The 14,550-nt window shown below is 42.3% G+C and overlaps 1 protein-coding gene across 5 annotated transcripts in view; it reads right to left on the bottom strand.

Annotated features, from left to right (window-relative positions):
- Window positions 1-14,024, bottom strand: part of pycard (PYD and CARD domain containing) — a 42,982-nt gene extending 28,958 nt beyond the window's left edge. For 3 of the 5 annotated variants that reach the window (XM_037784254.1, XM_037784253.1, XM_037784255.1), the window contains exons 1-8: window positions 13,650-14,024; window positions 11,772-11,840; window positions 11,615-11,623; window positions 11,213-11,260; window positions 7,825-7,853; window positions 6,678-6,963; window positions 6,302-6,330; window positions 5,155-5,440 (exon numbers count right to left, since the gene is read on the bottom strand). In XM_037784254.1, the coding sequence (XP_037640182.1) occupies window positions 5,155-5,440; window positions 6,302-6,330; window positions 6,678-6,963; window positions 7,825-7,853; window positions 11,213-11,260; window positions 11,615-11,623; window positions 11,772-11,840; window positions 13,650-13,902 (1,009 nt within the window). In that variant the 5' untranslated portion in view covers window positions 13,903-14,024. Of the gene's footprint in view, window positions 1-5,154; window positions 5,441-6,301; window positions 6,331-6,677; window positions 6,964-7,824; window positions 7,854-8,200; window positions 8,487-9,344; window positions 9,374-9,718; window positions 10,019-11,212; window positions 11,261-11,614; window positions 11,624-11,771; window positions 11,841-13,649 lie in introns of those variants that run through there. The other 2 variants (XM_037784256.1, XM_037784252.1) reach the window with 2 other exon arrangements.
- Window positions 14,025-14,550: the final 526 nt, after the last annotated feature.

Below are 14,550 nucleotides of genomic sequence, written 5' to 3'. Positions count from 1 at the left end.
TTAGCCTCCCAGGGTTCGCTGGTTGGACAACATGACAAGATCCTCCGTGAATTGGTGGAGAATCTGCGAGCCCTTTCCTCCAATGTCATCCAACTCGGCAGCCAAATGGACCAGGTCAACGCCCATCTCACAGCTTCATCTGCCACAGCAGCTTCACCAGCTGACCCCCCACCAGCGCTCCCAACGCCTCCACAAGGGCATGCCACCCCAGCCCCACTAGCCCGTGAGCCTTTCATTCCGACTCCAGAACGCTACTCTGGGGATTTGGGGGCTTGTGGGCGGTTCCTTCTCCAGTGTTCTCTCGTGTTCCAGCAGCAACCTACCACCTACGTTTCAGATAAGTCACGCATAGCATTTATTTTGGGTTTACTTACTGGTAAAGCTTCTCAGTGGGCTACAGCTTTGTGGGAGAGGCAGTCTCCTATTTGTAATTCTTACCCGGTATTCATAGCTGAATTGAGAAAAGTTTTTGATCATCCTGTTCAGGGTAAAGAGGCTGCTAACCGTCTCCTCTCCCTCCGTCAGGGCTCTGGATCAGTTGCAGAGTATGCAGTTGAGTTTAGGATCCTGGCAGCAGAGAGTGGGTGGGATGAAGTGTCTTTACAAGGAGTGTTTGTTCATGGGTTAGCTGAGAATATTAAGGATGAGTTGGCTGCAAGGGATGAGACTGATAGTTTAGACTCCCTTATTTCCCTGTCCATACGCTTAGACAACCGTCTTCGTGAACGCCGTAGGGAGAGAGCCAGCCGCCCGCATGCCTCCACTTCTCCTTTCCAGTCCAAACCTGCCCCCCGGGTGATCCCTGACAGCCAGTTCTTCACCAGCCAGCCCCTCAGTTCCTCAGCATCACCCTCAATGGAGGAGCCCATGCAGTTGGGACGAGCTCGTCTCTCACCCTCAGAGCGCCAACGGCGAGTCAAGGCTGGTGTGTGTGTCTATTGTGGCAAGGCTGGCCACTTCCTCGCTTCTTGTCCTCACCTGCCAAAAGATTAGGCTCATCCGGAACTGGAGAGGCCCTGATGAGCCACACCTCCACCTCTCCATCAGCCCCTCACCCCCGTATGCAATTTAATGCATCCCTTGTGTGCCAGGGTGACTCTATCCCCCTTCTTGCTCTGGTTGATTCTGGGGCTGATGATAATTTCATTGACTCCACCCTCGTTACCCAAGCTGGGATCCATGTTGAAGCCCTTCCTGCTCCTAAGGATGTCAATGCGCTGGATGGAAGGCTCCTGGCCCGCATTACTCATCACACTGTTCCCCTGAGTCTCATCCTGTCAGGTAATCATCACGAATCTATAAAACTGCTAGTTATTCCCTCACCTCATGCTCCTGTGGTCCTAGGTCAGCCCTGGCTTAAACTCCATAACCCCCATATTGATTGGTCCACCGCATCTATTGCTAGTTGGAGCACCTTTTGCCACTCCCACTGTCTCCAGTCAGCCCTAGCTCCCTCTCAGTTAACTGCTGCTCCTACTTTTGAGCCCCCTGACCTCTCTTCAGTCCCTCCTGTGTACCATGACTTAGGTGAGGTGTTTAGTAAGCAGCGGGCCCAAACCTTGCCCCCACATAGGCCCTATGATTGTGCTATAGACCTGCACCATGGTGCCCCCCTTCCCTCGAGCCGTCTCTATAAACTCTCCCGTCCCGAAAGGGAGGCTATGGAGAAGTACATCAACGACTCACTAGTTGCTGGTTTTATTCGACCCTCCTCTTCTCCTGTTGGTGCCGGCTTCTTCTTTGTTGCAAAGAAAGATCACACCCTACGCCCCTGTATTGATTTCCGTGGCCTCAACGACATAACCATTAAAAACAAGTATCCACTACCCCTCATCGACCCCTCTTTCGAGCCCCTGCACAAGGCCACTGTTTTCTCAAAGCTGGACCTCCGGAACGCTTACCATCTGATCCGAGTCAGAGAAGGAGATGAGTGGAAGACTGCATTTAACACTCCCCTGGGCCATTTTGAGTATCAAGTCATGCCCTTTGGCCTCACCAACGCCCCTGCAGTTTTCCAGGCCTTGGTTAATGACATCCTCCGTGACATGCTGAACCACTTCATTTTTGTTTATCTAGATGATATACTCATCTTCTCCCGGAACATGGAAGAACATGTTCAACATGTGAGGTTAGTGCTCCGTCGTCTTCTGGAAAACAAGCTGTTTGTAAAAGCTGAAAAGTGTGACTTCCACGTGACTTCTGTGAGTTTTCTGGGCTTCATCATCGAGCAGGGGCAGGTGAAGACGGACCCAGCAAAGGTTCAGGCGGTGGCTGAGTGGCCCAAACCCACTACACGGAAACAGTTGCAGCGATTCTTAGGATTCGCCAACTTCTACAGACGGTTCATTCGAGACTACAGTAGAGTGGCGGCCCCTCTCACACAACTCACCTCCCCAGCCATCCCCTTTACTTGGACGCCGGAGGTTGACATAGCATTTGACACTCTGAAACAGTTATTCACTAGTGCTCCAATTCTAACTCACTCTGATCCCTCTTTGCAGTTTGTTGTGGAGGTGGATGCCTCTGATTCAGGTGTGGGGGCCGTCCTCTCTCAGCGGTCTCCTAAGGATCACAAGCTGCACCCCTGTGCCTTCTTCTCCCGGCGCCTTTCTCCGGCAGAGCGCAACTACGATGTGGGAAACCGTGAGCTGTTGGCGGTGGTCCTGGCACTTGAGGAATGGAGGCACATGCTGGAAGGGGCTGAGCAGCCATTTGTAGTTTGGACAGACCACAAAAACCTCTCTTACCTCCGCTCTGCTAAACGGCTAAATTCCCGCCAGGCTCGGTGGGCTCTGTTCCTGGGAAGGTTTAACTTCAGCCTCACTTACCGTCCTGGCTCACGCAACACCAAACCTGATGCCCTCTCCCGCCAGTCTGTCCCAGAGAAATCCTGCTCTGAGCCAGAAACCATTCTACCTCATTCCTGTGTGGTGGCCGCAGCTACATGGGAGATTGAGACCCGCATACGGGAGGCACAGCGCTCTCATCCAGACCCAGGTAATGGCCCTCCTAACTGTCTGTTTGTGCCTGATTCAGCCAGATCTCAAGTTCTACAATGGGGCCATTCATCTAAGCTCACCTGCCACCCTGGTTTCCACCGCACCCTCTCCTTCATCAAACGGCGGTTCTGGTGGCCATCCATGACCCGCGACACCCGTGCCTTCGTGTCCGCCTGCTCCGTCTGTGCCCGCAGCAAGGCCTCCCATCAACCCCCAGCTGGTCTCCTGCGCCCTCTGCCCGTCCCCAGCCGACCCTGGTCCCACATAGCTGTGGACTTTGTCACCGGTTTACCCCCGTCAGAAGGTAACACAATCATATTGACTGTGGTAGACCGTTTTTCCAAGGCTGTGCATTTTGTCCCTCTCCCTAAATTACCCTCAGCCACAGAGACTGCGGACCTCCTGGTCCTCCATGTGTTTCGTCTTCATGGCATCCCCCAGGACATCGTCTCTGACCGGGGACCACAGTTCTCTTCCCAGGTCTGGAAGGCCTTTTGCCAGGCTCTGGGTGCCACAGCTAGTCTCTCCTCTGGGTACCACCCTCAAACGAATGGGCAGACGGAGCGGGCAAACCAAGATCTCGGGGCAGCCCTGCGTTGTGTCACTGCTCACCACCCGTCCTCCTGGAGTAGACAGTTACCCTGGGTTGAGTATGCCCATAACTCACTCACCAGCGCCGCCACAGGTATGTCCCCCTTCATGGCCTCTCTAGGCTATCAACCTCCCCTCTTCTCAGTCCAGGAGGAGGCTGTGGCGGTGCCATCGGTCCAAGCCAACATCCAAAGGTGTCGGCGGATTTGGAGAGAGGTCCGGTCTGCCCTTCTCCGTTCAGCTGTCCGGAATCAACGCCTTGCTGACCGCCATCGATCCCCTGCACCCACTTACCAACCCGGTCAAAAGGTATGGCTTTCCTCCCGTGACTTGCCCCTTCAGGTGGAGTCCCATAAATTGGCTCCCCGATACATTGGACCTTTTGAAGTTGACAAGATCATTAATCCCACTGTTATCAAGTTAAAGTTGCCTTCATCTCTGAGAGTCCACCCCACGTTCCATGTTTCGCTGCTTAAGCCTGTGTCTTCCAGCCCCTTGTGCCCTCCAGCCGAACCCCCTCCACCCCCCCGGATCATCGACAATCACCCTGCCTTCACTGTTCGGCGGATTCTGGACGTCCGTCGCCGAGGCCGGGGGTTCCGGTTCTTGGTTGACTGGGAGGGTTATGGCCCAGAGGAACGCTCATGGATCCCGCGCAGCTTCTTTCTGGATGCCTCCCTCATTCGGGACTTTTATCGGGAGCATCCAGACAAGCCTGGGGCGCCCGGAGGCGCCCGTTGAGGGGGGGGTCCTGTCACGTCTCTGGCCTTGACTCCAGTAGTTTTTCAGTGTTCTGCTTCCCCTGGGTCTCCCCCTCCCCTGCCTGTGGATGTGGCAGGGGCGCGGCTTCCTCATCAAGCACCTGGTCTCACTCTCCACTCTGCACTCTGCACCTGTCAACAATCACCTAATCAACCCACAGTACAAGAACACCAGCTTTCCTGCCAGTCCTCGCCAGATTGTTCTGCCTACCAGTTGGTATTTTCTCGGCCGCTCTGTATGATAATTACCAGAGTTATTCCTGTGTTTCCTAGTGCTTCTGTTATCTAACATTGTGTTCTCCTGTCTTCTGGATTCCAGTGCCAGCCTCCTATCGAGCCATCCTCACGCCGCCGCAGCTCATTCCTCCAGCTACTCCACCCTGCTCAACAGCCTGCCTGTCCCCTGCCTTCTCCAGCGCCCTCACCACCTTTATTACAATAAATCCACCTGACTTTCAACCACCATCCAGCTGTGTCTGCTTCTGGGTCCTAAACCAAAGCCCTCACAGTTAGATTTAGTTGCTTTTGAATAAAACATAATATGAAGATTTAAATGCAAAATAACACTAAAATCTGTTTGGTTCTGACATAAAAATCATGCTTAATTAGAGGAGAAATGGATTGCATCAGTTTTTGTACACATTGCCGTTAGAAATTATAAAAAAAATAATAATTAAATGGCCGCCTGACTGTCTACATGTCATTTGACATTTTTTAAAAAGAGTAACATTAAAGTAAAATAGTACAGACCACGCTCTGCATACCAAAGTTTTGATATTGAATAATACTAGAGGTTTTCACACCTTTGGATCCTGAGCTGATCTCTGACAACTTCTGCACCTGATCTCTCCTGTTCATCATCATTAAAACCTCCGTGGTCACCTCCACAGACTGCTGGCCGTAGGTCTCCACCATCAATTTCACTATTTCATCTCTGTCTGCCATCTCCATTTTCTGTCTTGAGATTCTTGGGAGGCCTTTCTTCATTTCAGTGTCCTGCAGGAGCTGCTTGAAACATTTGAGCTCCACGTAATCTAATTCTCCCAGTGTTTCCAGAAGCTTCCCCTCTAGTGATGTCATTGTTACTTCCTGATGGGTTCAAAGTAGTCAGAGGGCATTTATGTCATATCTCCACTGTAGTGATGAAACATTAATGTATTTGCACCAATGTAAGCATTTAAAGGTCTTATTGATAACATTTGTATGTAGATACATATATTTTAAAATAATACATCCACAGAGCCTTTAGAAAGGTGCTGAATAAAAGTATGGCTTTTCCTGAAAAATTGATTATTATGATCAAGAATTAATAATTTTAAACATTTTGACAGGTCCAAAGTTAATGTTTTGTTTATCTCTGTGGAAGATATCTGACGTTTGGTTTCCACTTCTAACAAGGCTTGTGAGACAATAGTAAAACAACGTTGGTATCACGTGGTATCTCTGGGTCGTCACTTAGTGTGGAAAAAACAGATAAATGGCTGAGATTGACGGTAAGTGACTGGCAACGACTTGTAGTGAAGTAAATGCAATATAACGGGTCAGGGAGAATGTGACATCTAGTGGCTGAATGTTATCAATGTTATCAATAGCACCTTTAAGCCATTAAGAGAGTATTGTAAAAACTAATATTTACCACATTAGGCACAATCGTATATTTGGTTACTATGGTGATTTTATTAATTACTTCTACGTGTGTTCATTTCTGTAACATTTATTTCTATAAACTGGTTATTAGTAATTGTGTTGTATTGACTGTCTCTTAGTCTCTCTGACACTGTGCTACCCATAGGAATGAGCCACCTGATCACATGTTCTCATCACTTCTACAGCAGATGTGATGTTTCTGGTTTAAAAACTGTTAACTGTCAACATGAGGATCACGGTCAACCTGTAACAAGGAAATGAAAGCTGTGCTGTGTGAAGTGTGTCTGATGTGACATTACTCACTTTCTGGATCAGTTTAGACTGAGGTTTCTCTGTGGAGAAATAAAATGGAAAATGAATCATGAATGATAATAAACAACTTTAGTTAGATTTTGTTGCTTTTGAATAAAACATAATATGAAGATTTAAATGCAAAATAACACTAAAATCTGTTCGGTTCTGACATAAAAATCATGCTTAATTAGAGGAGAAATGGATTGCATCAGTTTTTGTACACATTGCCGTTAGAAATTATAAAAAAAATAATAATTAAATGGCCGCCTGACTGTCTACATGTCATTTGACATTTTTTAAAAAGAGTAACATTAAAGTAAAATAGTACAGACCACGCTCTGCATACCAAAGTTTTGATATTGAATAATACTAGGGGTTTTCACACCTTTGGATCCTGAGCTGATCTCTGACAACTTCTGCACCTGATCTCTCCTGTTCATCATCATTAAAACCTCCGTGGTCACCTCCACAGACTGCTGGCCGTAGGCCTTCACCATCAACTCCACTATTTCATCTCTGTCTGCCATCTCCATTTTCTGTCTTGAGATTCTTGGGAGGCCTTTCTTCATTTCAGTGTCCTGCAGGAGCTGCTTGAAATGTTTGAGCTCCCAGTAATCTAATTCTTCCAGTGTTTCCAGAAGCTTCCCCTCTAGTGATGTCATTGTTACTTCCTGATGGGTTCAAAGTAGTCAGAGGGCATTTATGTCATATCTCCACTGTAGTGATGAAACATTAATGTATTTGCACCAATGTAAGCATTTAAAGGTCTTATTGATAACATTTGTATGTAGATACATATTTTTTAAAATAATACATCCACAGAGCCTTTAGAAAGGTGCTGAATAAAAGTATGGCTTTTCCTGAAAAATTGATTATTATGATCAAGAATTAATAATTTTAAACATTTTGACGGGTCCATAGTTAATGTTTTGTTTATCTCTGTGGAAGATATCTGACGTTTGGTTTCCACTTCTAACAAGGCTTGTGAGACAATAGTAAAACAGCGTTGGTATCACGTGGTATCTCTGGGTCGTCACTTAGTGTGGAAAAAACAGATAAATGGCTGAGATTGACGGTAAGTGACTGGCAACGACTTGTAGTGAAGTAAATGCAATATAACGGGTCAGGGAGAATGTGACATCTAGTGGCTGAATGTTATCAATGTTATCAATAGCACCTTTAAGCCATTAAGAGAGTATTGTAAAAACTAATATTTACCACATTAGGCACAATCGTATATTTGGTTACTATGGTGATTTTATTAATTACTTCTACGTGTGTTCATTTCTGTAACATTTATTTCTATAAACTGGTTGTCAGTAATTGTGTTGTATTGATTGTCTCTAAGTCTCTCTGACACTGTGCTACCCATAGGAATGAGCCACCTGATCACATGTTCTCATTGCTTCTACAGCAGATGTGATGTTTCTGGTTTAAAAACTGTTAACTGTCAACATGAGGATCACGGTCAACCTGTAACAAGGAAATGAAAGCTGTGCTGTGTGAAGTGTGTCTGATGTGACATTACTCACTTTCTGGATCAGTTTAGACTGAGGTTTCTCTGTGGAGAAATAAAATGGAAAATGAATCATGAATGATAATAAACAACTTTAGTTAGATTTAGTTGCTTTTGAATAAAACATAATATGAAGATTTAAATGCAAAATAACACTAAAATCTGTTCGGTTCTGACATAAAAATCATGCTTAATTAGAGGAGAAATGGATCACATTAATTTTTGTACACATTGCTGTCAGAAATTATAAAAAAAAAAAAAATTAAATGGCTGCCTGACTGTCTACATGTCATTTGACATTTTTTAAAAAGAGTAACATTAAAGTAAAATAGTACAGACCACACTCTGAATACCAAAGTTTTGATATTGAATAATACTAGGGGTTTTCACACCTTTGGATCCTGAGCTGATCTCTGACAACTTCTGCACCAGATATGTCCTGTTCATCATCATTAAAACCTTCTTGGTCACCTCCACAGACTGCTGGCCGTAGGCCTTCACCATCAACTCCACTATTTCATCTCTGTCTGCCATCTTCATTCTCTGTCTTGAGATTCTTAGGAGGCCTTTCTTCATTACAGTGTCCTGCAGGAGCTGCTTGAATTGCTGGAGCTCCCTGTAATTTAAATCTTCCATTGTTTCCACAAGCTTCTTCTTTAGTCGTGTCATTGTTACTTCCTGATGGGTTCAAAGTAGTCAGAGGGCATTTATGTCATATCTCCACTGTAGTGATGAAACATACATTTATTTGCACCAATGTAAGCATTTAAAGGTCTTATTGATAACATTTGTATGTAGATAAATATATTTTTAAATAATACATCCACAGAGCCTTTAGAAAGGTGCTGAATAAAAGTATGGCTTTTCCTGAAAAAAATGATTATGATTGTGAATTAATCATTTTAAACATTTTAACAGGTCTAATTTTAATGTTTTGTTTATCTCTGTGGAAGATATCTGATGTTTGGTTCCCACTTCTAACAAGGCTTGTGAGCCAATAGTAAAACAACGTTGGTATCACGTGGTATCTCTGGGTCGTCACTTAGTGTGGAAAAAACAGATAAATGGCTGAGATTGACGGTAAGTGACTGGCAACGACTTGTGGTGAAGTAAATGCAATATAACGGGTCAGGGAGAATGTGACATCTAGTGGCTGAATGTTATCAATGTTATCAATAGCACCTTTAAGTCATTAAGTGAGTATTGTAAAAACTAATATTTACCACATTAGGCACAATCGTACATTTGGTTACCATGGTGATTTTATTAATACTTCTACGCGTGTTCATTTCTGTAACATTTATTTCTATAAACTGGTTATTAGTAATTGTGTTGTATTGACTGTCTCTAAGTCTCTCTGACACTGTGCTACCCATAGGAATGAGCCACCTGATCACATGTTCTCATCACTTCTACAGCAGATGTGATGTTTCAGGTTTAAAAACTGTTAACTGTCAACATGAGGATCACGGTCAACCTGTAACAATGAAATGAAAGCTGTGCTGTGTGAAGTGTGTCTGATGTGACATTACTCACTTTCTGGATCAGTTTAGACTGACGTTTCACTGCGGAGACATAAATTGGAAAATGAATCATGAATGATAATAAACAACTTTAGTTACATTTTGTTGCTTTTGAATAAAACATAATATGAAGCTTTAACTGCATAATAACACTAAAATCTTCTCAGTTCTGATGTAAAAATCATGCTTAATTAGAGGAGAAATGGATTGCATCAGTTTTTGTATATATTGCTGTCAGAAATTTTAAAAAAAAGTTATTAAATGTCTGCCTGACTGTCTACATGTAATTTGAATTTTTTTAAAAAGAGTAACATTAAAGTAAAATAGTACAGACCACGCTCTGCATACCAAAGTTTTGATATTGAATAATACTAGGGGTTTTCACACCTTTGGATCCTGAGCTGATCTCTGACAACTTCTGCACCAGATCTCTCCTGCTCATCTTCATTAAAACCTCCGTGGTCACCTCCACAGACTGCTGGCCGTAGGTCTTCACCCTCAGCTTCACTATTTCATCTCTGTCTGCTTAACTGTATTAAGATTCTTGGGAGGCCTTTCTTCATTTCAGTGTACTGCAGGAGTTGCTTGAAATGCTCGAGCTCCCCGTACTTTAAATCTTCCAGTCTTTCCTAAAGCTTCTCCTTTAGTGATGATGTTCTTCACTTAATTAGAGTCAACCCCAGCGGTTAGCCAACTGGAAGCAGGAACGAACCAGAGTGTATTTCAGCGGTGTGACCGTGTGTAAGCCACGACGTGTGTGTTTTTCCCCCGTGAGTAAGACTGTATTTCCTCAGTGTAAGACTTGATACTAACGTATAATACTAAAAATATTGTGTTTTGGTACTTCTACTTAGGTAAAGGATTTGACACACAGTGACATCTGTTGACTTGCTATCTCCCCCTAAAGACCCCCTGTACCCCCCTAAAAAAGTGGTTCTCCCTTTGTGTGCAAGTGGGAGAGCAAATAGGTTTTTGGCCGGGCTAAACACAAACAACTAATATGGATTAAATCAGTATATTCTGTTGTTCTGTTATTGTAGATACAAATGTATCAAGCCAACTTGATACATTTCAAAGAAAAGGATTTAAGATTATATAACAGTGATTTCTATAGTTCAGTTGTATGTGTATTTCCTTGATTGGAGACATTTTTAACTGCATTTGGGTCCCAGAACGAGTACATGCTGTTGTTACAGCTAATGGGGATAAAATGAAACACAAACAGGACTCATACAGCAGTGTTTTAGAGGAATAGTGACCCATCAAGTGTTCTTTTTGAAGTTTGGAAAAAAATATTAAAATAGTGGATTCATCATTTTGACATTAAACTACATCTGAAAGAATAAGGGTACATCTTACAGTTACGAAATGACATTTTCCCCGAATGCCCTTCTGTAAAGTTCTCACATCTTTAGGTTTTTATGATGGAATTTATATGACTTCATGTTTTTTTTTTGCCAAGAGGTAGATGAGATGATCGATACCGCTCTCGTTGCTATGTGTTGCTATGTGTTGCTATGTGTTGCTATGTGTATATCTGTATGTTTCTGTGTACTGGCTGTGGAAACAAATATCCCTCTTGGGACAATTAAATAAAAATCTATTAATGCGCAAACATCACAGTAATCTTCTCATCCAACTCTAAAAAAGAACGCAGAAAAATAATATTTCCCCAAAGTGTCAAACTATTCATTTAAATGGAATAATACCATGCAGCACTGCTTCTCTCATTACTCTATTTAGAACAAGTTAGGCCTCTTCTAAAAATCCAACCATGCAGTAAATTAGGAATTAGGTTTCATAGTCAGATTCTGGGTTTCTAGACAATCTGATGAGTTCAAGGCATTTACTGAGAAGACATCATGCTACCTGTGCACTCACCCTCTGCCATGGTAGTTACAGCAGCTGCTCCAGCTGAGGGTCCCGCAGCTGAAACACATTTAGGGAAAATTAAAATTGCTTAATGATGGACCGATCTAGTGTTTACACACACCCTATGTGTCCATGTATTTATTATAGATATTTGCCATATTTACAGTAGGCTACTTTGAAAACATCTCAGAAATGGTGCAAAATCATAGTGATATAATTTGTTTCCATCAAATATATAATGGAATAACATTAAATATATGATATTAACAAATGATATTAACCACAGTGAACGTTCATCAGTTTCATTTCATAACAAATGTAAATTTATTATTTTCAAAACACTACTTTTAGCAGTAAAGGACAGTTCAACCGTTTGGTAGAGCATGTTTTTAGAGAGTAAAAAAATCATACTTATTAAATTATTTCAGCATTTATATAATGGAATAACATTAACTATACCATATTAACAACAAGGAATGATTATTAATATTTACATCGTAATGCTAGAAATGCTGTATGACAACTAATTTTCTACAACAGCTAATCTGTAATGTCTTATATTTAAAAACAAACAAACAGGAGAACAACTCACCGTCACTGGGACCAGGTTGGGAGGACTGTCCACACGTCTCTTTAACTACAAAAATAGGAAGACACTGTTAGATTCTGACATTACAAAAAAAAAGAAATATGATGGAATGCGAATATGAACACAAAACTGCAATATGAGCACAACACATGGATTATGCAATGCTAATTAAAACACTTTTATAGCGAAGTGTTTTTGATGTTTTTTCTGTAAAGCACTTTGTAACCCTGTTAAGAAAAGTGCTATATAAATAAAGTTTGTTATTATTATTTTATTATTATTTTTTGCTCTGCATTATCCACAGGCTACCCACGGCTCTAAGCATCATTATTGCTCTGGGGAATAAAAAAAAAATCCCACTGTCCTGGAGACATAATGAACTCACTGCTCTGCAGAGAGGCAGACTGGATTCATTCTTAACACAGTGGAACAAATTCGGTTCAACCAGTTATCCAATGACATTTGTATACCTGTTCTAGCTTGACTAAACATGTGTTTGCCTTTTTGTTTTTCCCACTTTGACTCTGATGAAGACACAGTAGTGTTGAAACGTTGGTCTGTTCGTACAAATAATGCTTGCAATTCAATAAGTGAGCTCCAGTTTCCTTTTTCCCTTGGATTCACATTGAAACAGTTTTTGCTTGCTGAAATTATTACTCCTGTTCATACAGGCTGTTAAAAGAGCCTCCTGAGGTACTGTTAATGTATGTGATGGGAGACAAAATCCACAGTTGTGCTAAAATGTATCCCAAATTTAATAATGTTCAATGACTGTATGTTTTTAACTGGTCTTTGCAAATTTTAGCGAATCTAAAGCCACTTAATCAATGTTTACAATATCAAGATATTATGTTTTTGTCAGATATATCTGTATCTATTGTACAGCTGTACCATGTGGCTGTATTAAGCTGGAAATAAGCCTTGAATGGACATACATATGCATGCATGCTAGGGCTGGGCAATATAATCAATATTTCATCAATATCATGATATGAAACGAGATATTTCCTTTTGGATATCGTAATATCGTAATATGGCACAAGTGTTGTCTTTTCCTGGTTGTAAAGGCTGCATTACAGTAAAGTGATGTAATTTTTGGAAGTTACCAGACTGTTCTGTTATTTGCAGTTTTACCCACTTAGTCATTATATCCACATTCCTGATGATTATTTATCAAAAATCTCATTGTGTAAATACTTTGTGAAAGCACCAATAGTCAACCCTACAACATCGTCGCAATATCGGTATTGAGGATTTGGTAAATATTTGATTTTCTCCATGTTGCCTAGCCCTAATGCATGCACAGGCTTTGTACTTCTTTTTTTGTTTTTAATCACAGAAACTTTTTAACATATAAAAAGGATGAATTTAGCTATTTTTTCTTACAGTAATTGTGTCTCAGTGAACATAGGAAACATAGGAAAAAAATATGCAACCGGCAACTGACAGCAGATCGGGCAAGTTGAAAGCACTGGTGGGGTTTACAATTACACTGCAATAAAACGTGATGAAGGGCCCTCTACGGTGCCCTTCCAGTGGTGAAAAACCGATGCGGTGCCATATAGGCTGCCCTACATGCTAGGGCTGGGAGATATGGAGAAAAGCACATTGACACAACAAGATTTTTGATAAATAATCATCAGTGAAAGTAAAAAAATAAAGCGCGTAAACTGTCAGTTCAATGATATTCAATTTGATGTTCAACTTCAACAACGTAGAAACTACTACAAATAATCACATTTTCGATTAAACGTTGTCAATTTTCTCTCATTTCTCTGCAAGCAGACTTTAATGGTTCAATGCTCTGCAGCTGAATATGTTCTGTTCTCATTCTGCATCAAACCAGAATATATTTACCAAGTTTCTCTGCATCATCGGAGCACCCGATCTGTCTCAGTAACTCCGCAGCCACTTCAGGAGCTTTGGCTTCAGTAAAAGTTGTCACCAGCACGTCCGCGATTTCCAAGTAGCTTTTTCCCTCCACCCTGTTGCGTCTGACCGTCGGCTCTTCTCTGCGGTCAACAAGCTGGTGACGGAAACTGTCAAAGTTCGCCTTTGACAGGTCCGCCAACATGTCTGTTAAAACCTTTTTTATGGTTTTGGGAGGCATTTCTCACCGAGAGATCACGGACACTTTGTGTTTGCAGATGAACCGAGGAGGACGTGCAGAGTTCTCTTCCTCTTTCTTGAACAACCCGCTGCTGCTGCTGATGATAAGGAAGACGAATGATGCCTTCAGATGCTGTCGGAAATTATTATCAATATGAAACAACACCCACTGTTCCTTCTTATTACTCTTGTGGATTTTAACAAAGCAAAAATCCTGGACTTATTTCACCATCAGCTGCTATAAACCATTCTGGCATATATATTCAACACACTTAAAGCTGAAGTAGGCGAGATTGGAGCAAATATAATTAAAAAAAGTTATTTTTATAAAACATAGTACATGGCACAGGTGATCTGAAAAAAATCATGTTCCTCGGTGTCCTCCGGTGTCCTCCAGTGTCCTCCAGTGTCCTTCAGTGCTCCTAACGGCCTTTTGCAATCTGCAAAATTTCAGAGAATGGAGGAAAACAACCGATCAGAGCCGAGCTGGAGCCTCAAACTTTCTCATTTTACAGCTCAACAGTACACTACAAGATGTTTCTGAAAACATTTAAGGCGAGAAATAGGCATTACAGTAACAGAATATTGATATTGATATATATTCATATTTGATCAGCACTGCCTAGTTTGACCGTTTGATCGGAGTTCG

The sequence above is a fragment of the Sebastes umbrosus genome, chromosome 11 (genome assembly GCF_015220745.1).
Source record: "Sebastes umbrosus isolate fSebUmb1 chromosome 11, fSebUmb1.pri, whole genome shotgun sequence".
Taxonomy (NCBI): domain Eukaryota; kingdom Metazoa; phylum Chordata; class Actinopteri; order Perciformes; family Sebastidae; genus Sebastes; species Sebastes umbrosus.
Note: the sequence above shows the minus strand (reverse complement) of the source record. Positions and strands in the feature narration are given on the sequence as shown.